The sequence below is a fragment of the Diuraphis noxia genome, unplaced genomic scaffold (genome assembly GCF_037042655.1).
Source record: "Diuraphis noxia isolate RWA-SAM2 unplaced genomic scaffold, SU_Dnox_SAM2 contig0001, whole genome shotgun sequence".
In the NCBI taxonomy this organism is placed as follows: domain Eukaryota; kingdom Metazoa; phylum Arthropoda; class Insecta; order Hemiptera; family Aphididae; genus Diuraphis; species Diuraphis noxia.
Window position 1 is genome coordinate 84,498,838 of NW_028301711.1, and position 27,426 is coordinate 84,526,263.

The window sequence follows — 27,426 nt, forward strand, 5'->3', positions numbered from 1 at the left end:
GATTCAGGATTCGTCTGAAACTTACCTGATTACAAACATAAAGTATACAGCAGGATGGTTATTTTATCATACCAATTAGTAATTTTATCGATATATTTATGAGCATCTAATGCTTCTATAAACATTTTTATTTACACAGCTTTAAGTCTTTACAACATATTATTATTTAAAAAACAATGTTTGTGCCATTTTTGTTTTCCATAAAATACTATTACAATGACTTAGTAATTAGTTATAAAAGAGAATAAATAGTTTATTCACGGAGATTCACCAATCTGGCTTATTCCCATTTTTTCCTTTTAATAAGTCTTTTATTTAAATTACTTTTTTTTAAATTCTTTTATACCATAAATATGATGTAAACTTAAATATTATATTATTTTTCAATATTTAGATTTGGCTAGATGTCATTTCAGGATTGTCCTAAATCGATTCAAACTTATTTTTATCAAAACTACCTTTTTCATTATAAATTGTTAAGTCTATCATTTTGTACATTGTGAGTGGAGTGATAATTGTATTGATTTTACAATGATGTGTGTTTTTTGCCTGTCATGACCTTTTTGAGCAGTAAAAATGCAATCTTAAACTTTTTGAGTGGTTTTTTATAGAAACAAATTGGAACTTTGGGGTATCAATTGTAAATAATGTCTTTCTATAAATAATCGAGAAAAATAAAAACATGGTATATATTTACACAAAACCAGATTTTAAATTTTAATAAAATATAAACTGTTTTACTGTTGTGAAATTCAAAACTGAATAATTATAGATGCTTGACATTTTCATAATAGAATTTTGCAATGCTTTAGAAAATGTTCATAATAATTATGCTCATGTAGTGCTATTTATAGATATTTGAAATTTTCTACTTTTTTTGCTGTGTGTATATTAAAGTTTTTGTAAAAAACGTTAAAAGTTTAATACCAGGTTTCTCGTAAGTTTTTCATATGCCGTAAAGTCACGTATACATATTTTATGAGTGATTGAAGTTCAAATTTTGACCACGACGTTAAGTATTCACACACCAAGTTAAAGATTTTGATTTAGATTTATCAAGATTTTCGAAAAATAGTACAAGTGGCTACTTTAAAATGTATCACTGTAAAAGGTGGTTCTCATATTAAGAGTATAGAAAATAATTTGTAAAGCATTGTGCACACAAATCTAAATATCTTAAATTCTGAAAATAGAGCCAATAAGTAAAATAAGGTATAGACTTAAAATTTTTAAAAAACTAATATTTGAACATTTCTATACGTTACGAAAGGAAATGAAACAAATGAGATGACAGATGAGCATGGTGTATCACCTGTACACATATACCAGTACCAATATTCTCCACATATATTTGTAAGTTTATGTACGATCACTACGATGTACATACCAATAAAAGAAAATATGCATTCGTCCTATAACTGTATACGAGTTATGTTAACGATATAAAAAGTATTTGTGCACGATACACTTATACTTGATAAAAATTACAATGAATTTATAGTATTATATTACCAACGGAATTGGAACTGCGATCAGATGTAAAGATATATAAACTACTTTGGTCTGAAGTTCTGATCACCTGAAATTCATCGAAACTGAAATGACACTTGGAAATGTAAAAATAAGATAAAACATGTAGGTATGTGAAATTTATAATTTAAACATACGAACTTCATTTTGTAGTATTTTTTCATATATACGTGTTTTGGAATAAATAAATAATATTATTTCGATGTTTTTGAATTGGAAAAAAAATTATTTTCATTCAGTTACCTTTTTCGAATTTGCCGGATTGGATACAGGCTTACCATCTAAGTGTGTCTCATAATGATAAAATGCAATAAATGCTGCTTAATGTTTTAAGATATCATAGGTATCGGTCATTTTGGTTCTATTAATGTAATTCATGAAATTCATAAAATTGGTTATACCATTTGGAATTATGTATTTTAAAAGGTGAGCTTAATTGAATTCCGTTTAAGTTTGAGATGCGCCAGGTTATCAAAAATAATATATTGCAGTCTTTTTTCTTTTTCAAAAAAAAAAAAAAAAAATAATAATAAATTTAATTTGATGTTATATTAAATTATATATGGTCTTACATAAGATTCAAAAAAAAAAGTAATCAGATAATAATTTAATAAGTACTATATATACACAACATTTTTTTTCTTCAAAAAAATTGATTAAAATTTAAAAGTTTAAGGTTCATGTTGTTTTCACGAACTTGCCTTCTTGTTTGTTAGACCTGTACGAATGTAAATATTTTTATCTAACTTCTATATTTATTACAATCCACTTTCTAATTGTTTGCCGAACATAATTAAAAATATGTAGTTGATTCCTCGCTTATAAGCTATAAACTTATAACGGTCAAATGAGTGATGTGCAATAAATCGTACACAATAAATATATATTATGAATATTGTAAAGTATTTTGTTTGAAATTTATATAAGTTATCTAGAAAATAGAAGCCCAGCTTTCGAGTAGTAAGTTAACAGTAAACCATATCTGTGATATTCAAGCCAAATATGCAAACCAGTGTATCTATTTTCGTATGAAATCTGTGTGTGTGTACCTATTGGATATTCCATCGTTGGCCTTTCATATACCGGTCAGTATACCGCAAACTACCAGCTAGGTTTAGGCAGCTCCTTTAAAAAAAAATCGCCCTACACATTTTTGTATAGTAATAATATAATATACAATGCCACAATGGAAGGCAAAGTTTCCCATACTCTTCTTCATTGAGCAACTTCACATCATACAATTTTTTTGTTAATAATTCAATTTTTAAAATCAAATTGTACATTATTGTTTGATAATTATCAATTTTTTTTTTATTTTACAAAAAAAAATATACTATTATCTAAAGCTAAAAAAAAATGAGCATCATTTAACGAATACTTTATTTTATGTACGATACCTACATAATTTAAAATGTAATTGATACGTCTAATTCCCCCTAAACTGTCTTGATTAGACTTTATTGCTTCTTAGAAAGCACTTTCACCCTACTGTTGTTTTAAGGCAAAAGGATGAACTTAATTATGTTTTTTATTGTCTACAGAAAGCAATTTTATAACAGCTGGATGAGGATGAAAATTAGAAAGATTATACGAATTTAATTTAAAATAAAGTGTGTTTTTTAATAGTTTCTGGTAATAACAACTACTTTTCAAATTATTGTGGTATGATATTAATCCCTCGCTGAACGTGGTTTAGCAGCAAAAATACATGCATAACAATTACACAAAAAACATTAAATTATAATTAATAAGCTATACAGTAAAAATGTTAAATAAAGAGCATACATTTTTATAAATACAAGACAATTAAAATTATGCCACAAAAATAATTAAAGGTTTTCAACCTTCATAATACCTAAGTGAACAGTGTTTTTTTTAAACTTCTTTTATCATTGAACTGTAGGGTATAGCCTGTTTTTTATATGATTAACAAAATGGATCATCCTATATCTTACCTTTTAAGGATAGATAATCAGTAGGCATATTTTAACAAAGATTGCAGTCAGCCTAGAAGTAAGGTGGGCATAGTTAAAAGTTTGCGGTATTAAATGTATCTGAGTTAAAAAACCAGTCAAATATTATGCCACGCTTAAAACTAAATTAAAATAAATGTATTTAAATTCAATTTTCGGTGTGAACTTGAAGCAGGCTTTCTTCAAATAGTTTAATATTGCACCTACTACATTTGCGTCGTTATTCGTATTCAATTTTACAAGTGTTAATTCATTTTGTATTTTTTTTTTTTTGTATTATAATTATAATAACTTCATAATAATATATATTCTATATTGTAAATAATTGAATATAAAATAAATACCTGTAAAATATAAATATAGAATATAAAATAAATAAATACATATAGGTATAGGTTTTTATTTAGGTGAATTACAAATTCAATAAATATGATTTTATGATTATTAAAAATTTAAACTATTACTATAGTTAGTTAATTTGTACACTTCTGTGTCGTGTAATTTGATAACCATTTTATTCTTAAATTAAACAAATTATATGATAATTATGTTATGCTACGATTTATTATAATAATTTTATTGATTTAGACTGCTTTAAGCCATTTATCCATATAATTGTGATTCAATTATCAACGCCGCGTGATTTTATTAAAAGACAAATTAATATACTACCATAAAATAATACAAGATTTAATTTATGTTTTTGTTTTGAGATTCCTTTAATACACTGTTGATTTCATAAACCGTTGATTATATTAAGATGACGTAAGTAAATACGTAATATGAAAAATTATGTATATGTTTATTTTAATTAAATTTTAGTCGGGGACTTTTACTGCTTAACCATATTTTGATAATACACACTTAATACATTTTATTACAATACAGTGTAGTAGAAAAAAAATATATTAAAATTGAATTGTACATTTAAAATTTTAAAATATACAAGCATTGTAAATATATCAAAGTATATTAAACCTGCTATTACACAATAAATTATGTATACCTAATAATAAGGTTAAACGATTGGGATAAGGTGAGGTAATTTTAATGATTGCATGATTAGAATGGAAATAGTTTAGTAAAATGAACAAAATACAGAAAATTATTATTGTAATCAATACAAAATGTATGCCTTACAAAATAACAAGACAATTATTGATTACAATATTATAGCAGTTATGAATATGCATTTCCGAAAAGTTTAAATGTTACTATAATAATGTTAAGATTTTCCGTCTCTGGGTCTAGGACCTAGGTCATATAAACTAAAAGACGTAACGACCAATTTTTGCGAAAAGGGTGTAGGTATATTTTAATATTATGCCAATCGCTAAGACCACGACATAATAATATTATTCTGAAAGATCAACAAAAATATTAAAATAATATTATTATAGTGACTACCTATATAGTATGGGACATGGGTTATCCATTGCACGCGACGTCATATTATATTACAGCGATTCAAAATATTTCAAATAGTCGACAACTTCTCGTACTCAATTTATCAGTCTGTCGAAGACTGTTAGTGACCGGAAACCAGGTTCATGTTTCAATCTTTATAAAATTGTACTTATAGCATTATTATAACAACGTACAAATATCCATAGTACGTATTTTGATTTAAAACGTAACAAGTAATCACGAATACTTGGATCTGTGATGTGTTGTGAACATTGAATTTGAATGCAATAATATTATATTTCGAGGAAAGACTATTAACCGCAACAATCGATATAGTATTACCTACCCATTATTGCTTTCCGTGTAGGTATTGTGTTTGAAGAATAAATAAAATATGAAGTGGACGAATCAAACACTTTAGAATGGAGAAGGATTTCAATTTTTTTCATGTCTGATTTTTTTTTTTTTTTGCTGTTAGATCGGTATAAATGGAGTGCTTACCTAGTTTTATGCTTACCAAGCTTCCAATGGAAGATGTTGATTGAACATTTAATAGATTATATTTTGATTTTTCTCACGTTTCTATATAGTGTTGCACTTCCTACTATTACTATACCTAAATATGGTATATACATATACTATATATCATAGTAGTGAAAAGAAAAACCGCTGAAAAACGCTCCAATGCACAAAATCTATACCTGTTTTTAAATTTTTATTTTAAAATCGATTTAGATTTTTATAATAATTTATACACATATAGTGTCAAACCTATAATTATAGAGACTTGAATATTTCACCAATTATTAAAAATAGTAATATTAATAACCTTAACCTTTTTTATATAATAATATATAAATTATTATAGTTTTTACGTACATTTTGGTAAAATCGTTTTCATGCAGCCACCGTATATTATTATTTACTGCATTATTTTGACTATGGTAGTATTCTATTAAAGACTTAAGTGCATTATTACCTTAGGCGTAAAAGCTTAGATGTTTATCACCTTCTCTCGGGCTCAAAAGAATTGTTATTAAAATAAAATTTCAAAAAAAGCCTATATTATTATAATTATTGAGTCATAAGTACTAATAGTACCTACATATTATCTATAGATAATTTTAAAAATTACCCATAGTGATTTTTCTCACCAAAGTTATGTATAATAAGTTTTCCCTTCAGGTGTAGTACTTCAAATACTTGTAAATACTCTAACATATATACATATATATTATTTTCAATTCACTTTTACTTGTGAAACTTTAGGTTCAATGCGCACGTATTTGTTACGCTGTTAAATTTCTTTATTGATTGAAAGAATAATCAAATGTAAAAAGTTTGGATCCTGTCAGCAATAAATCATTTAATATCTAACATATAAGAGTGCAATCGTATCCACCCCATCCGCTAACTTAATAAACTTAAGTGATGTTGATCCGAACAGATGAGCGAGGAAAATTGTTTTATTAGTCCATATTATATAGTCATTTATGTGATATATTATGTCGGTCTGAACTCTCCTCAAATTTTAGCGCTAACTTATGCAACTATAATATTATTGCACGCCATGGCATGTTTCGATTTTCTTGACAATCATAATATATTATTATCTACGACGACGACGTGAAAACGCGTCCAGTAGCTGGGAAATCTAATAAATTCCCTGCAGATATCGATTCGAGGTGGCATATAGCTAAAACGCGTATACAATATAATACACGATAATCAAATTATAGGGTGTGTATATTTCGTTGGCCGATCTGCACACGACGACCGTCCGCCGACTGCAAGTAAAAATCACCAATCGACGACCAAACCCCGACGGCGGCGGTGAGCTCACTGCACGTTGCGATATCCGCTGCGATCTCGAGGTTTCCACGGTAACCGCACGCGTGTGCATACGAACACTGCTGCAGTTCTCCATATTGGATTTAATTGCCCGTTTGTGTCACATAATAATATACACGCTCACAGGCACACTCGAACACAAACATACGACAGTGTAATTCACCGCAAGCGTGATCAACCCCTTTTTGTATTCTTATAAATTAATCATGCGTCTGATTTTTGGAATTCTCGAGTATACCTACCTTGGTACTTGAGATAAGAACATGCAGATTTTTAATTTTTTATGATGTCCCGTGTCGATAGGTATGTTATGTGCCATAGGCGTGCGCAGGACATTTTTGCTGAGGGTGCATAGTAAAAGCAGATTGAACATTTTAGTATGTTACCTACTTAGCCACATAACAAGTCAGGCCAGGATAAATAAAAAAAAAAAAAAATTAATAATGATTTTAATAATTGTACTTCTCTTAAAAGTCAATGTTAATGTAGTCAATGTTAGTTACCTACGTTAATAATAATTTTAAATTATAATTCAAGATGACGTGTCTGTATAGCTACTATCTATCGACTATCACACTGCGATAACAGAACACGATTGTCGATTTTAATCGTGTTTCGTACAATGTAGATTCGTACATATAAGCACTGGTAGCACTCATCGTGTGACCGCGGGTTTGAAAAAAATTATTACTTAAAAAGTATTATTTATCTATCTATTTATTTCTAAGCTGAACTCGCTAGGGGTGCAGTTGCATACCCTGCACCCCCCCCCCCCCTCCCTCCTGTGTGCACGCCTATGTTATATGTTTTTTTCGAACCAGCTCCTCCTTTTTCAACTTCAAACTGTTTGACAAACGATTTTGTTTGGTGGTAAAAGTATATGTATAGCGACGCCCATATACTGCTGCAGTGACGCGATGTTTCTTTTGGAGCCACGCAGATGGCTTACGACTTTTTTATAGGTAGTATAACATAATAGCGTTTACCTAGATCGACACTAAAATTGTACATTGTCTCTGCTACCTACCTACCTATTTACAAGCATTTACAGTGAACTGTATGACTAATAAAATATTTTTATTATGTCTTATAATAAAATAAATAGAATCCATTGTAAATTATAAAAAAAAAAAACGTCATCTTAACAAAATACAGAAATTTCGTCACTGTCGTTTCGTGTTTCAAAAAAAAAATCTAAATTTCGTTTTTGTGGACAATAGGAAATTAACGACCAACTACAATCGGACAAAAAAATTAATTTTTTAGTTTGAATAAAATAAAAAATAATAGCGCTCTGAATTTGCATAATATAATTTATTTTATTATATTATATTTGCAGTTACTATCGAAATTATGCACCGTCAGTGGTTTACGAAGAGAGGGTGGGAATAACGCCAGATGCATCGTTGCCACCCTCTCAAAGTCTCAAACTCAAAAACGTCATTGCAGCATTTTCTCGCGATTTTTTTTCATAATCTTATTATGCATACCTACTGTCTTAGTATTAATTCGATAATTAGTAATTAAAGTGTTAACCTTTGCGAAGTAAATAAGTGCTGACAACCCCTTTTTACAAGACGCTGTTGCGGTCGATGTAGTATTTGATCCTAAATCTATAGGAATTTCGTGAAGAACTGTGTCAGCATTATGTAGATTATGGGAGGGGGAAATCGAAGACTCTATAAGCCTTCCGAGCGATAAATTCTAAGGACATTTTACATATGTAATAAAGACCAGTGTACGAGTCTCTTTCTTTGCCGCTCCTATCATGTCATCGATCGACCGCGTGAAAACATTCGACAAAACATTACAATTATAATACAGCACTATTTGATTCGTTTTTTCGGCAAATGGACCTGTGTTATCCATGTGTATCAGCTGAATCTTAATTTATGGTTATTGACTAAATAGAATAATATTAAAAACGTTTCTTAAATCTAAATAAACATCATGAAATTAATATAATAGGTGGGTGCATCATCTAATGTACTACTTTCTTATTTTGTATTCGTAAAAACGGTGCATAAAATATAGTACCTATAAACTTTCGGACAATCGAACGTTCTCCTAATGACGCAATAATTTTATTTAAATTTTTATATTTGCCATACATTTTTTCGATACCAATAACTGTTCAAAGTTTAGACTATAGAGTACCTATCTATCTATTTGAGCATATAGGATTGTGTAGATTTATTTAAATATGTCCTTGTTACTTGACTGTATTTTTCTACAAATATGCTATTGCTCAAATCTATATTGTAAATGTATTTAATTATTAAAATAAAAATTTTAGATTTGTTAAGTTTCCATATTTAAGTGTATAAATATAATTCCACTATGTATACCTACCTATAGCAATAAACTCATTAATAAGGAGTGAATAGAATTTAATTTAATAATTTAATTGTCGGGGACACGTTTAGATCGATATAATAAAATTATTATCACCTTTCAAACAACAATAATAAATGTTTTGTTTCTTGTACGTATTCAAATTATTATTATTTTCAATGAAGACACATCCTCCTATAACGTAATCAGTAATCACACACGAACGCACATCTTTCTTACATAATATTATATAATAAATACGATTTTTTATTTCCACCGTACATAATATTATTTTGTTTGGGTTTTTGAATTCAACACCAAATGGTTCAATTATCACTTCATTGACATTTCAAAGATGATAAATTGGTAGTAGTATATATAGTCATAATTTATTAAGTTATGGTTTTTAAATTAAAGATTCAATTATCCTCAAGTGCTATTGCATTTATCGGTACCGCGAAAAAATAACCACGGAAAAAATAACCCCGGAAATTTAGACCCCGAAAAAATAACCCCCGAAAAAATAACCACGCGAAAAAATAACCACGGAAAAAATAACCCCATAATATAAGTTAATATAAGTTTTCAAATTAATCTCAAATCTAAATGTATAACATACCTATTACCTACGTACAATTGTTATGTTCCCACAAATAATATTAATTTTGGATTTAATGATAAATTATTGTATACCTACGATAAAAACGATTAAAAGCACGGTCTGTCTGTCATATCGATCAGATATACCTACAATAGCTAGGTACAGTGACATATTATAACGGATAAGGAAGGTACTACTAACAGTACTAACTTTATCTTAAATTTAATGTAATGTGATAATTCGGTAATTTAAAACCAAATTATTATATTATATAAATTGACAAATTGTATTGTATTCCACGTTTATAATGAGAATTTTTTATTTATATATTATTGACATTATTTTACAAATTTATACTTTACAACCAAATTATTATATTATATAAATTGACAAATTGACAAATTGTATTGTATTCCACGTTTATAATGAGAATTTTTTATTTATATATTATTGACATTGTTTTACAAATTTATACTTTATTACTTACAAATCATTTTTATTATAGGTTTATTTTTTCCGTGGTTATTTTTTCGCGTGGTTATTTTTTCGGGGGTTTTTTTTTCGGGGTTATTTTTTCCGGGGATATTTTTTCCGGGGTTATTTATTAGGCAAATCGCATTTATCAAACTACATTATTATGTGCAAATGATTTGATTATGATCGTAAAGTATACAAGAATTACGTCATATATTAGTCATATTTAAATGAAAAACATCACTATAGCTGTATAGGGCATAATAATTTACAAAGCAATAATTTTGCGTTCATTATAAAATTAAATTAAAAACAAAACCAAAAATAATGATAATAAAATAAATATCACCTAAGTGTAATTATTTGCCAATGTTGCTCACCTCTATATTTTTTTTTTAATGACAAATTTATTTGAATCCTGAATTTTAGAATTTTTAAATTTACGTAAATACCATATTTTTTAATTATTGAGATTTATCGTATTAAGTACTTAAGGAGTATCCTATGGTGATAAAACTTTTATTTTTCAAATTAGGATCCCTATTTTTACTGATATTTTACATAATTCAAATTTTAACAATTGGTTTCTCAGTTATTTGAATGTATATAATAAATTTGTATCCTTAAAAATATTTTTACAAAAATGTAAATTAGATGTAATATTAAATAATTTAGTATTTATTGTGTTTACCTCTGATAGTTTAATATTAATTATTAAAATTTTCAAATCACCATAGCCCTCTCATCTTGGATTTTTATCCTTAGTTCACAAAATTGAGTACTTAAAAACTATTCATCATTTGAATTTTGATTTTTATATGTCAACATTGTTACAGAAAAAATATTTACTAAATAATTTACAGTATAAAAAAAGGGATTTTTCATTTGAAAAAAGAAGTTTGTTTTTCCACAGGACACTCGCTTAAGCGCTCTCTTAAGTACCTAATTAAATATTCTCAAGTATTTGAAGAAATGGTTCATAAGTATACCTATACCTACATTAAAGTATGATTCATTCTAAAAATCGGTTTTCGAATAAATGCTTTATTGAAGATGAAAAAAGGCTTTGTATATCACTCTGTATGCATGTTTTTATTGATTTACTAAAACGGTAACGTCAATATATGATATTTTTATTATTCGCTCCAGGTGGGTAAAGACAACTGATCGACGTTTAATAATAACGTTAAAACGTGCTGGTATAGTATATAGTATTATATTTTTGGTGGAAACTACAGTAATATTACCACCCGCAGCTGGTGCAGACTTTGTAATGGAAATTATCGAATTTCGAAACACCATAATACTAGTTCGAATTTATACATCGAAAATGCTACCACAGTAACTTTAACTATATAATAAATAAGACATTAAGACCATAACCAGCACGTAAGAGCATTGGGGACAATAATGCTGCCTCGAAAACTATTAAACGGTTTGCCACTGTTAAATTAATATTCATAGGTACCTATATATTATAGATGAGACGATGGAAAAATATTATTTGTTCCTTTTTTTATTGTTATGTAGATTTTTAACAATTTAAATTAAATATTAATTAATATTATTATCCTTATCATGGTTATAAATAATTATTATTCAAATTAAATCTAATTTTCGGTTCCGATTCTGATGGATTTATTTATAATAGAATTTCACCAGTAACCTAATTTGATAATCATTTTAAATTTAAAAATATATTTATACTAGATACTTACTCTGACACTATAAAGTAGAAATTATTTAAATAAAAATAAAAACCGGGCTACGGTCGTACATTGTGCTTATTTTTCCTCACTATATTATTATATTGTCACCATCATTCATCGGTCAATCGTCTGCGTACACCTAAACTTTGGTCTGTCGTCGTTGTTTACTTATAACGTCGTTCGACATTCATATATAATAACTATATATATATATATACTTGCTGACTCGCCAGCATGATAAATCGGCCCATTAACCAATGAGCGATCGTCGTCAACGGTTCGAAATCATTATGTATTTTTTATGTGCTTATACTTTTACAGATTTCCGAATTGAGCCACACAGTAATCAATGCACTGTCGTTCCGGGTTGAATACAGACGTGGATCCGGCGGCACGGCGATGTTTCAGAGGCAAGTGCGATTCCAAATCGATTTATCGGACGTCACGAACACGCATTCTCCCAGGGACTATTTGTTCGCCATCATATTTACGTTGCACTCCGGTAGGTATCGGTCGCGGTCCGCTAATAAACGCATCATTCATTACTATTATGATATACTTATGATAAATATTATGTTCGATTATGACACCCACGCAAAGTACACTTCGAACCGTTTTTTGTTGTGCGAAACAGGTAATATAAGACGTTTCCGGAGGGTATGCGAACACATTCAGACGCAAATGTGCGCGAGAAAAGCGCCGTCTTCGCCTCGGGCGACCAGAAAGTTTAACACGGACTTATCGGAAAGCTCGAGTTGTGGATCAGATACGTCCGAGAGATTATCGCCATACGTAAATATAAGAAACGTAAGTCAAAATTAAAACCAGCCGGCAACCTATTGCTGTTTCCGTTTAGTTCGTGCACGACGCCCGTTAATCACACGCGGCGCGTCCCGTAATAGTAATGTATTACCTATTATTTACTGTACCGTAGTATATAGCTGAGCTGTAATACAATTTGGGGCGTTCGCGATTTCTTGTGAGATAATCAGTATATTTTAAGAACGCCTGTATATCGATTGCTCGATTTAACGAAGAATAATGCTATAGGCAACGTAAATATACAATGATGTTATACACCTATTATAGGGATTCTATTTTGTCCGTGATGTCCCCCGATAAAATATTTGTTCAGAATTATCAGCGGCGATGCGTGAAAGACCACGTGGTAATAAGTACCTTATACGCAGGCCCCCTAATCATATTTTTGGCCTTGCAGGTACATAACTAAATCCAGGCCCCTCTTAAATAACAATAGATTTTGAAACATTTTTTGATATATATAATGTATATATTCAGTGACAATCCAAGATACGGGCGAACCGGGTGGTTGCCCGGGGCGCTACTTTTTTAGGGACACTTTAAATATACGAATATTTTATAAATTTTAGCGTAATATTTATTCAAATCGAAAATAATATAGCTAAATGACTAAATTATCTATGACAGAATATTCTGTTATATATTTTTTTTTATAGACTTTACTCCAATTTTCAGTTTTTATTATTATATTACAAAAAATAAAAAAATAATATACAATGATATATAATCATTAACTCGGGAAAACCAAAAAAGTATGTATTACAGCCGATACGTCTATAAATTTTATCCAAATAAGTTTTGAAATCCTTTACCTGTTCATAAATATAAGAATTTTCAACAAAACATGTAGGTAAGTATAAAAAGTTGTAATGTATTATGGAGCATTTGATTAAGGGCGCCTTTCGAAAAATTACCCGGGGTGTCAAAATACCTTGGGCCGGCCCTGTATATATTGAAGTAATTATTTGTATGAACACCGGGCTCAAGTATCATGGTCCCTTCTGCCCCCCCCCCCACACCCACTTGATCGGGTCCTACCTAATAAGGACGGGAAAGATTCGGTTAAGTTATTAGGTAAATCGTTTATCTACGGCGTTTAGTTTTTAGAAGGTTTTTATATTCCGCTAAAATTCCAGTTACAAAGCTATAAAGAAAAGTGTGATGCTTTTTTTATAAAAAAGCTACCAATATAAAATTATTATAGCTTAACAGTTACAAGTAAATATACATTAACGTTTAACAAGCGAATGGATGAGACAAAAGAAAAATAAGAAACAATAAGATTTTAATCTTTTATTGATTATAACTTTTAAATAATAAATTTGGTTTTATTCTATTGATAACCATTTTACCGGAAAGTACAATATTATCAATATCAGTATAGGTAATAGTAATAAGGTACCTGCAATTAAGTATACTGCTGTAAAATAATATTATAATACTAACACATTTATAACTGCTTATTTTATAAAATCTTAACTTCAAGTAGCTTGTAATATTTTGTTTAAGGATAAATGAAAAATAAAAATATTAACATCAAAATCCATTAAAAAAAAATTATATAATATATATATATATATATATATATATATAGGTATACCTTCCAATAGGTACTTAACTTGTAGGTTTTAATCAGAAAATCAATAAAGTAAATAATGGTAAAATAAAAAAATACAAATCATATAAAAGCATTTAAATAATATCTTACCAAATCACCCTGAATAATAATAATAATAATAATAATAATAATAATTTATTTAAATATATAAACTATTCAGACCAAAATTTTTGGTTCTAAGTGGAACGATGAATGTATTAATTCTACTTTAATAAATTAAATATATTAATTATGTGTATCCGAAAACTATATTTTTCGTAGTAGAAAAGGCTTCAATTTTCAACTTGAATTTCTAAAAGAAAAATGAGTTAAGTTGGTACTTAAATAAGAAAGTAAAATATGAGTTTAAAATGTTTAAATAGTCTAGTACTATTCTTCATTATTTTTTTTAAAGTTTTATCTTTTCGAATTTAAATTGATGATATCTTAATCATTTTAATATCTTAGGTACAAAAACAGAATACTTACTGTAGGTATATAAACAATAAATAATATCATAGGTCAAAAGACAAAAGTTGACGTTTAAATTTCACCAAACCTATTTAAATGTTATAAATATTTTTAAGATCATAAATGAGAATAATTCAATTATTGTAAGATTAAAGTTTTAAAATAAATCCACAGTCAATTTTTGTATATCAGTTGTATTTGGTTAGAATTATTGAAATTCAAGTTGCAATATAGTTTTACCTATCAACATATTATTTCATTATTTTGACTTTTATTGTTATTTATTCAGTATTGAAAAGTGGACAACCTTCTGAACTATATTTTGATGTGAATATTCAGATTTCTATTTTCTGTATATTATAATGATTGAACCACTTTTTAAAATTCGGTACCTCTGAAATATGTCTGAAAATAAGTTTCAAACATTCAGAATCGTATATTCATAACTTGAATATTTAGGAATGATAAAGAATTATTTGTTTTTGTGAACTTTCTTACAATTTCTATGAAATACAAGATTTAACAACGAAATAAAAATATTTTTGCTTACAATTAAAATTTGAACCAACCTTTCAACCTTTCTGCAGCGCCATCGCCAGCCAGTCACCACCTCTATAGTATGTAGCTTAACACACGAGCAACCCGACCTCAAATAAATATCTCACACTTAACTTTCTCCTCACTGCATCTTTTTTTTAGATATTTTCTCATTATTATCCTCCCTCATAGGAATATAAAATATGATATCTTATATTTTTACCAACTTGTAACTGCTGGAGCAGTAGTGCGCAGTGCGCATACTTGACGTCCATTTCTATAATGATTATTTTTCCGCAATTAAATTATGCTATTCTCATCTCCCGTGCAATATTATAAATGGTATATATATATATATATATATATTGTACAGTCAAGAGAAGAGCGTCATTATAATATTCTCTAACTTATAGGACGGCGAGGGGGGTGCCTTATGAGGTATGTGCGCAGTGGGTACTGCAGAGCTATGAATTAACAAAAGGACGCCTTAGATAAATTAAGCTTAAGTAAATACTATTTAAGTTAAATTTGATAAAACGATCAATATTTCTACCTTTAGCCGCAGAATTCTATACATTGTTTCGTAATCGATAAAATCGGGCAATACACAATAATAAATAAATCAAAATCTTCTTCATAACGAATCGCAACTGAATAGTGGTACCTCTTGCTAAGACTGACATACATTTCTTCTCCCCAAACAAATACTAAAGATTTTGGGTCCGTGCGAAAAATAAATCGAAACGAAATGTAGGCTACGGACGATAAATAGCGCGCGATCATCGATCGATTGTGTTCGGTATACGTAACGATGTTTCAGGTCGAATCGGACAGAGACGACAAGAATAAGAGACTGATCAGCCATCAGGACGGCAAAGGCGGTTACTGCATCCCGAACAGCCGGCAAAGGCGGCGAAGTTCGAGTCTGGCCAACAACAACCACTTCAACAGCAGCAACAACAATTCAATGGCCAACGCGCCGCAGCCAGCAGCCAATGGCCGCAACGAAGCGCCGCCGCCGACGAGATCCAACAGCGAAACTAAATCGGCCGACGGCGCCTATATATCGGTATCGGGATCGATGTCTTGAGGCCGACAACCATAAAAAAATAATATTGTTATATTGTAAAACTATATTATATTCCAATGTTTCTTTTTTGGATCAGTGCAAGCCCGGATTAAGAGGTGAAGGGGGCGAGCCCACAAGACTTGAAATTTTCTTTTTATAGGGGCCTCAATTGTTCGCTATAAATGTATGATATTGTTACCATTGTCTACTCACTTATTAATAAATAATGTGCGTAAAAGCAAATACTTAACACCTTTGAGGTTTAATATGAATAAAAATATTTGTTCTAAGACAAAATTTAGATTCTGGAAATCAAATAACATTTATTACTTAGGTGCGATATGATACGAAAAATTGCTTCAACTAAAGCTAGAAATAATGTTTAAATTGAATATTAATACGACGAGTTCTGTATTTTAATGTTTTATAAAGGCGAGAATTGAATTATGGAAAAAATGTTTATTATTTCACACGGGAGTCTAAATTATTTGTCCCTGAGAACTCAAAAATCTTAATCCTGGCTTGGATTAGTGTACATGTCGTATAATATTATTATATTATTCTACTGGGTTACTGTAAAATATTATTATTGTATATTCGATAAAATTAATGAAATAAAATAATGTTCGATGGTCTCATGGAATCTGTTGGTGTGATAATAATATCATAATTATTATTGTTACATAAACATGTGTATAAATCCAAATACCATTTGACCATATTATGATATATATTAGCATGTGTTAGGTATAATATGTTTTTGTATTGATCGTTTATTATTTACGCTTAGTGCACGAGCAGCAGCAATGCACAATTATTATTATTATAAACCTAATATTATTATTATTGTTTTTGTAGATAGTTGTTTTAGATTCTGAGCGGGAAAATGCTTATTATTGCTGTATATTATTATTATTATTATTATCATTACTATGTATGGTTATTGTATTTATTACGGTAATAATTTATTATTGTGATATATGTTGTGTTTTTATTTTTGTATTTGTTTTGGGTAAAATGCGCTTAATTATTTTTGTGAAGATGGGGAAGGGGTATTTCAATTGCGACGAGCATTTCGGAAAATATGTCAAGCTGTGCGCCGTATGTCTGTCCGTTGTATAGATCATACTTCAATGTATGACGATTTAAGTTCATCAGCTGTATTAAAATTATTAAAAACAAATTTGAATATAAGTATACTCTGATAATATAATGTCAAAAAAGAATTTGCTATTTATTTTTTCGAATATAAATAAAAATAAATAAATAAAAAACCGCAGAAACTACTCCGCTCAGTATCGTTATTTCCTTCTTTTTATGTTTCTTTGTTTTAATACGATTACAATTTGGTTTTATAAATTATTGAATTCAATAGTCCACTTATCCCGACAGCACGCCCAAAACTCTGCTTGTCTTAAAGGTGGAAGATATTGCGCTTTTTTCTTTCTTATTTCAATTTGCAGTAGGTATTGCGGTGTTTCAAAAACGTGTAAGCAAATGTTTAAAACGTCATACTCGGTGTAGGCGCGTAGTTCTAGGGTTAGGTCGATGAGCATAATATTTTAATATATATTTTATATGAACAGAAACTAAAAATGATTTATTGTTTTATTGCTGTACTTACTGGAATTATATAGGATATTCATTTTTAGAAAAAATATTGTAAAACGGTCTGTGTAAAATAAATTTACCTACGTATTTGACATATTCGCTATAGAATATAGTATATTATCGTATATAATATCATCTATTATAATATAATATTTTATAACAATATTAAACAATAAAATATAAAATACATATAAAGGCATGACCTCCTTCATAATAATAGCTGATTTTGTCTGCTTTCTAAAATCCTTCATTACATACCTATTTTGCCATTATTATTATTATTATTATATATTATCATCATGCTAGCTTTAGCTGTGGCCTGTGACTGATTTCATGCATCATATATTTTAACATTAGTCAAATCGAAAATATATTGAGATTGAGAAATGATTACATACGCATATATATTATTATGAACGCTTTATAACGACTTTCCTATAACATTATCACATCGATTTCTGAAATATATTTCTTTATTTTTTATGATCTTATTAAATATCTCTACACGACTTTGATCAAACAATTTATTTTATTTTTAGAAAGATACGTAATACATATAGGTATTAAATTATAGGTACTTAACTATTATATACCATAAAAATATGTATTTCAAAAATGTATGAAATTAATTTTTTTTTTCACAATGTGATTTTCCATCAAAATATTTTGTATGTTTGTTAACGAAAAAAAAAAGATGTATATTAACGACAATGATATTTTTCAAATTTTGTTGAATGCTTATGCCAACATTACATGAATATTACAAGTTTTTTAGCAAGCCAAGTCCATACGACCGAATTTGAGATAAAAATTTTTCTTATGTTTCAGAGTGCCTTAAAAGAGTGTTAACTAACAGTAATAATATACATGCTATAGTTTGAACGAATATAACATCTTTTTAAAGCTAAAACTTATTATAAATTATAATATAATATACTAGTGCATAGAAATCAACTTTCAAGCACAGACTGGAATCCCTGTTTTTATCTTAATTTTGTCTGTTACCTATAATTATAATGTGTAACATTTATCCGACGTCCATTTTAGTTTTAAACTATTCATGTTTTATGTATTACAGAATAAGGTACTATAAAATATAATAATATGATGTTTATTATGCCAATATGGTTGTAACCAAACTACAAATGTCAAATACATATTTTATTTGTTAATAAAAAAAAAAAATTATAAGTGTTCGATTATTTTTTACGATAGGTACAATAATATTACATAGCACACATATTGTATCTTATAGTAGGTACTCAATTTAGTGATGGGAAGCGTAAATACACTCCCTTATATTTTTTAAAATTATTTTAGTGAAATAGAACACGATCCTGAACGGTTCTTATATAGACATCACTTTTTTGGATACTTATTGTTAACACGGTTGCAAACAGTTTTACTTACTAACTTTCATGCAACGTCGCCGTTTCAATTTGTTACTATATAAATCAGTGATCACAAAATAATTGTAACACTTAATTTTATTTTATTTTTATAAATTAATAAAATACATTTTTTTATTTATGTTCATAAAAGCATATTATTATTATCATATGTGATAATTTAAATTAGTTTAAAAAACATGATAATAGTGTTTGAAAATTAGTACGGTTTGGTGTCATTATTCTAGTAAGATCAAAAATTTATAATTTGAAGATTTTGAGAATTTAAAGACCTAATACATTCGTCAAAAATAACTTCTAATAGTAGGTACACTTTTTTTAATTGATATTATGATATAAGATTGTACATATTGGAGGCATTCGAATGTGAATGATCAATGATTAAGTTAGTAAATAAGCTTCATAATGTCTAAAAAACATAATTCATGAACATAATTACTTAATATAAATAATTTGTAGTGAATTATTATCTAAATCAAACTAAGTTCTAAGTTTTGACCATAGTTCGTACAGTATTTACAAAGCTTTAAATATTATTTTGATAATCAATGCTTAAATAACTGTTTAAAATGCCTACTTTAAAAATAAAAAATGAATAAATATCTAGCCGTGTAGGTATACTAAAATTCAAAACGAATCAATTTGTGATAGTGAATTAAAATATTAATAAGTTCGTAAAAATAATATACCTATATCAAGATTTATTTCAATATAAAATAAATAAATATAAATATTATTATTACCATTATTTTCATAGTATTATTTTTAATATTTTTAAAACCATATTTTATTTGCAACGCTCTAAAAAAAGAGTGCTTAACATTTCACTCAGTGGTCAGTAGGCTTAAATATTTTTACATGATACACTGTAGATAGCATATTATTATACGAGTATAATAGCATGGGTTAAAATGGTTAAATATTTAATATTTTAGATAGGTAGTAGGTACCTATCGATGTAAAATAAATGATATGAGTTACGGAGTTTCAATGTTCATAGGTAGTTACTTATTATTCCTACAACCATTATCTCATAATACCAATAATACTTACCTACCTTATACCATATCACCCATCACAAAAACCATAGAAATAATATTTTTGAGTAAATGACATGTTGATTTTATATTTATTTTGCTACTTCCTTTATATTTGATTTTCAAGAAAAAAAATCGTTGAAAATTTAAATTGTGTTTCAATATTGTTTTAAAACAATATTTAGACAAATCGATAGGTCAAATACTTAAATATATTATTCATTATCATTTTTATGATGGGTGATTAACCTCCAATATTTTTTCTATGACTTTTCGTTAACTTGCCAATTTTTGTAATTTTAATGAACCCTGATAACATTTAACTTCAGTCTCATAAAAAATTATTGCAAATTTACTTAACTTATTTTTATTTTCCACCATAAACAACTATTATGATGTACGTTGTATTACGTTTTCAAGTTTTTTGACATACCAACATTTTTTTATCGACATTAAGTAAAAAACTATATAACTCGAAATTTATTATGCCTATATTAATAGTTTAAAAAGAGTCTTTTAATTTTGAAAGTTGCATGGTGCATAACAATTTTTCTATAAATATTCAGTAAACATTTCATCTATCTAAAGTTATTTTTTTTTTTTTAATTACGCTATATTATAAAGCCGATTAAAAAAAAAAAATACTGTTTTGTGTCAAAATCTTAGATTTTCCTTTATTTTTTTTGTTTGTTTTACCTGATACTTTAAAAATTATTGAGAATCTTTTACTTTTGAGTCCCCAAAATACCAACTAGATTCATATTCCTACCAGAAATCAATTAAGTCTGTTAAAGCATTTTTTACTGCCTCAAAAACGTGATGACAGTCACAAATAATTTATATGTTTAATACAATTTTACTTGAAAATGTACTCCAAAATAGAACAAACTATTGTATTCGGAATCATTCCAATCAAACTTTCATCACAGTTGTTTCGCCTTGTTTGTAAGTAATAATGTACTTTACAGATGTCTGCAGTGTTTACTTCCCTAGGTATCAAAATATTTTGTATTTGTATCAAATTATTTTTGAATTTTTTAGGGCACATATATTTCATCAGTTATTGACGTGAAAGAATTAGAAGATCATAACATTCCCAAATTGTATTATTATAGAATATATATATATATATATATATATATATGTTACCGTAAATGCCCCGCGATATCACTAGGTAAACCTAGGTTTTACTGTTTGTACTCAGTAAATGCTGAAATTCTTAATTTTATTCGGGCTTTTACTAAACACCTTGTGTACATCCTAGGATATACAAATTGACTTAGTAAAAGCTGATCAATACACGTATTTGACACGTGAATGCGCGTGCGGCCGTCATAATCGAAGATAAGAAATACCATTATGCAGCGGGCATTTATAGTAGTCATATCTCATATGGACGGGCTGAGGCACTCACACTAATGACCGTTTACTATATAAACACAAATACAACCCTCGCACGTATGCTCTATGTCGACATTGCCTTCAAACTGCCTATATTCAACTCCTTAAAAACGATCTGTATCGAATAGGCATAGTAAGAACTTATGAACCTTGTGTCTTTCAAACTTTTTGACTCAGTTTTTATTGACATTTATAGTAAAAACTGAAAATTTTTTAATGTCTATAAAGAAAAAACGATCGATTTGATTTTGCTCGCGCGCGTCACGTTATGCACATTGATATGTCCACGAGTATTCACTTCTAGCAAGTGATGGCGCAGGAGTCGCTCCTCCAATAATCAGCTACTATACCTTGCACGCACGTAATATAGTAATTGCCTATTTTTTACTCCTTAAAACAGGTCGGTAAACAGTTTTAATGTAAAACTTAAACTTATACACGGCCAACACTGTTTTGCGTGCGAGAGAACCGAGAAGGCTACAGACGTAATTAAGAAACGAAATTTCCACTACATGAAAAGAAGAATATTTTTTCTGTGAAATATCGTTTTTATTTTTCGACCTATCGGGGCTACATTACAAGTTAATAGTTAATTCAAGTTTGAAAAACACAAAAATAATAAGAACTTTTTTCGTATAAGCGATATCATAAAATTAAAAACGATTTTTCTCAGATAATATTCTCGGTTACATTGTATATCGATGTATAGTCTTAAGCCGGGTTTACACGAGATTAGTGCTCGGCCGAGTCACTAGAGTAAGTCACTAAATTGAATTAACTCGAATCGTGTGGACTATGGACACTAGATTAACTAATAAATCTAGTACTAGATTTAGTAAACATTTTAGTCAAGTAAATAAAAACTGATTCCATTTACTAGGCCGAGTAGCAGCAGCTGTACTCGCCTTATAGTGACCTAGTGTAGACTACTGTAGACAACACTATCTTTAGTAAAATCACGAGTGATAACAATATTTGGAGTTATCATATTATCAATTTATAATTTACCATGTTTTCAATTTAAACTTTTTGTTTGATCGAGCACTAATCCCTTGTAGCCATCACTACAGCCCAAGTGGTTCTATTCAGCGCAAAATAGTTTTTGTTATGTTGTACAATATTATATTTTGACAGCATTCTCTGTAAAATACGGTTGTTTGACGTATCCATTAAACATTACGTAACAAGACTACTCCGACAAAACGGACTCCGAGTACCAGGGGCGCAGGCATACTAGTCGCTCGTTCATCAGTTTCCGAGGCGGAGGCGGCGATGTCGCGATCGGTTAGTCGCGGCTACGACGGCGGCTCTAGTCCCGTAAAATAATATGCTCGTTCAGCGACCATCGAGTTCACGGCATACGTTCCTGGTACATTTTACGTGGAGTTTTCCCGAATATTTCCATAATAACCAACTAAATAATTTAAACCTAACCAACAAACGTTCCTAAAACGTTCCTACTCGTGCACGATGAAACAGTACACTATCGGACATCAGTAGTTGCCGTAGATGCTGTGACTCGTAAAACGTTTCTGAATTATTTCTAAACGCCGCGCGCAACCCAAACCGTGTCGTGACTGTATGTGATTTAAAAGGGTTTTAGGATTTGAATTTCAAAAAATTGGAAATGTAGTTTTTGAGTAAACTTCACGACAAATTTAAATATGTATTCAGAACTTTTATCCGATGAGGCGATGACTACGGTGGTCGGTATAACTAGCGTCATAAACAGTGGCGCAACTAGCATCTTTGGGCCTTGATGGCAAAATAAATCTGGGGCCCTAGAGTAACTTTTATATTACCTACTTATTAGTTATTTGTAGTTAATTTTTTTTTCTGCTGACCCAATTTGTATTTATTTTAAGCGAAATAATACTGTTTACATAGTGTGACCATAATTATTTTATCCTAAAGGGGGACACTTTAAAAAAAGAGGTACGTGAAATAGCAAAAACAGCGTTTTTAACAAAAAAAAAAATAATGTGTTGAAAATTGATCTAATGATTTGAACGACAAAAAAAATATTTATGTTTACTTATGGTAACATCTGTCCAAATATTACCAAAAGTAGCTATACACTTTAATTTTGAATTATACAATTTAGACTATATATTAATATTAAATAATATATTCACATATACATATTAATTAAATACTATATAATATTATAATTTATAACTATCATATTCGAGAATCGATGTGTACTATATAGATATTATAAACAGTAATTAGCAGCCAATGGAATCAATATATATCTTTTTTCTGAGTAAGTATAGCTTCGGCGGAATCAATTTATTCCCGTTTCAATATTTACAGTTATTTATATAAATATATATCATTCAACATTAGGAAAACGGAAGAAGGCTCATCGAAATATGTACGCGGAAAATTTCCTTTAGAAATACGTTTGCGCGTTCAAGGAATATGGTTTACAGCGTGATTTTATTATAAAAAAACCTATGAAAAAAATTTAAGAGGAAATTAAAATCTAGTTCCGTAAAAAGATCGATTTTAGTTTTTTTTCTTCAAATTTTAAGTCCTAAAAATAATTCTTGAAAATGAAAAATTCGGCAGCTTTATCGGATAATAAAAATAAAAATGTAAAGTAATATTAAATAAATTTCTATTAGCCATTAGGTTATATACTCAATGGTTATAGAAATGTACCACATTCTACTATTGGAGATCACCGTCAGTATTAATGTTAGGTAGAAAACTACGTTGTAGATTAGATTTAGGTGCTGTATAAATTGGTTGAGGAAGTGGTGCGTGAGAGGCAAGATAAGTCAATAAAAAATTACAATGGCAGTCAGAATAAGGTTTTAAGAGGACGTTACACCCGCATATTGTGTTGTATCCGTCTTACAAGTGCGTAACATTGCAAAAACTGTTTCACGCGGTAAAGAACCGAGAAAGCTAGAGTCAGTGGCGTATTTTGGGGGGGTGTCCTCCATGTCTTGACACCCCCCGACATTTTAAAAAAAGTCCTAATATATTGGACATTAGTGTTGTCACTTATTTTATAGTATACTATTTTTATCAAATGTAAAACTTCTTGTCAATTCCTAACATATTAGTGTGTTAAAAATTAATTCAATGTCTTTTTACATTAGTAAATAATACTAAACATTTTGTTTTTGAGGTTCAATAAATGTTGACACCCCCCGAGAAATCAACCTAAATACGCCACTGGCTAGAGTTATAACTAAGAAACGAAATTTTCACCACATAAAAAGGAGAATGTTGTCTGTGCAATATCGTTTTTATTTTTTCGATATCAGAACTACAAAAAAAGTTATTCATGCTTAAAAAACACAAAATTAATGTATTATGAAACAATAAGAATTTTTTTCGTATAAGTGATATCGAGGTACTTAATCTAGGTACTAAAATATATGAATGTGAATCGAACGATGATAAGACATGCATTAGACACGTGGTTGATCAAATGATCGATGCGACAATAGTTGAAACGGAAACACGAAAACAGGATAGCGAAAACGAGGTATTTAATTCCGCCACGGTTAGGAATGATAATAATATTTGAAAAAGAACAAGAAATGTACCATGCAAATTAAAAGATTTTATTTTGAATTAAAATTACTAATTTCATTTAGGTAATTATTTTCATGTGATGTTTTGTACCTATATTTATTTTGAGAGTGAAGTAATTTATATATAAAAAAAAATTTAATTTTATGTATATTAAATTATTATTATTTTGTTTGATATACGTAAACGTAATGAAGTTCAGTAGTCTAGTCTAGTATTACAGTCTATATGACTGTTATAGGGTTATCAATATTAACAGTCAATAAAACGGCCCCTTAAGAGGACGCCACACCCACATGTGTTGTCTTCGTCGTACAAGTGCGTAGCATAGCAAATTTTATGCTCAGCAAATCTATTTCAAACAGTAAATTTAAAAAAAATCTATAAAATTAAAATCTGGATAACTAATGGTTTTCTTCAGTTAAAAATAGACAAAAACTTTGTAATAAAAAACATAAATCACCTTTCTATATTTGAAACTTAGGCAATATATTATATCAAATATAGAAATATTTTGAACCTATATTGATTAAAATTTAAAAAAGTTCGTTGTTTATATTATAGTAATCTAATCTCTTTATCTAAAAAAAATATGAAAACAACATGGAAATTAATAAACGGAAGTCTCATATAATACTAAGAAAAAATAACCTCCAATAAACTGCCTGAACAGTTTTGATTCAAATATTTCTTTAACTAACAAATATGAAATATTAAACAAATTAAATAATTATTATATTTATGTTGGATAAAATATTTCCGATGAGATAAATACAAGTAATTATAACAAATTAAATTGAAAGGAATTAAATAAAAATTGCCATATAAATGATTCTATCTATTTTGATCCAATACACCACAACGAAATTTCAAATTTTGTTCGGAAAATTCCAGAAAATACTTTTTATGTTACTTTAGCAATTTAGAAACATTAAAAATACATTTTCACAATTTTTTTTTTATAAATATACAGTGTCCCACAGAGATCTGACATTCTGACAAATGAAATAATTTTTGTTCTAATCAATATTTTTAAAAATGTCTTTTAAATATAATTCATAGACACTTGTGCTACATTTTTAGAATACATTTTTTATTTTTTAATACTGAAAATAAAAAACTTAAAAATTGATAAAAAATTTTTTCAAAATATTCAATATAGCCAATTTGTAAATCTGATTTTTAGAAAAATTTATATGGTAAAAACACTTATTAAGTCAAATGGCTGATTTTTACAATTTTTTTAGATATCAATATTTTCGTTAAGTAAATTAAGATCTAGTTTATGTTAGAAACCTTGTAATTTCAAATAATAATTAAGTTTTTTTAAAATATTTTATAAGAACATTTTTAAATAAGTGCATGTTAAAATTTAATTTTTAATTTTTATTGTATTTATTTTAATAATATGTGATGTATTAACTATAAATTACTATATTTTACCTAACGAAAATATTGATTTTAAAAAAATTTTAAAAAATCAGCCTTTTGACTTAAATAAGTGTTTTTACCATATACATTTTTCTGAAAATCAAATTAACAAATTGGATACATTGAATATTTCAAAAAAAAATTTATCAATTCTTAAGTTTTTTATTTTCAGTATTAAAAAAAGGCGGGTTAGTCGTGGATGTCGCTCTGCTGTACAGTAGGTTACAAGTGGGTTACTGTAATGGATGGAATTAAATTTGAATGCAATGATATTATATCATTGTATACGAAAAACGATTCTGAGCGAAGACGGTTTATCTGTCTAGGATATATTATAGATTATGAAAAATCAAATCTTAGATTTAAAATAACATTTTTTTATGAATTTCTAGCATAAAATAATTTGTGAATTTTCGTGATTTTTACGTTTGTTGTCAAAATTCAAACTTTGAATGCTTGTAAATAAAAATTGTGTCTATATTTTTATTTTATTTTTCACCTGCTATTGTAAAAATATGTTAAATTTTCAAATCTTAGATATAAAAGGAACATTTTTTATGAATTTCTAGCATAAAATAATTTATGAATTTTCGTGATTTTTACGATGTTT

General features: G+C 28.3%; 1 protein-coding gene across 3 annotated transcripts in view; it reads left to right on the plus strand.

Moving 5' to 3' along the window:
• The window catches only part of sff (BRSK family serine/threonine-protein kinase sugar-free frosting), a 108,485-nt gene extending 89,549 nt beyond the window's left edge, over positions 1–18,936 (plus strand). For 2 of the 3 annotated variants that reach the window (XM_015513954.2, XM_015513955.2), the window contains 3 exons: positions 12,201–12,381; positions 12,514–12,686; positions 16,127–18,936. In XM_015513954.2, coding sequence (XP_015369440.1) covers positions 12,201–12,381; positions 12,514–12,686; positions 16,127–16,396 — 624 coding nt within the window. In that variant the 3' untranslated portion in view covers positions 16,397–18,936. The remainder of the gene's footprint in view (positions 1–12,200; positions 12,382–12,513; positions 12,687–16,126) is intronic. The other variant, XM_015513956.2, reaches the window with a different exon arrangement.
• Positions 18,937–27,426: the final 8,490 nt, after the last annotated feature.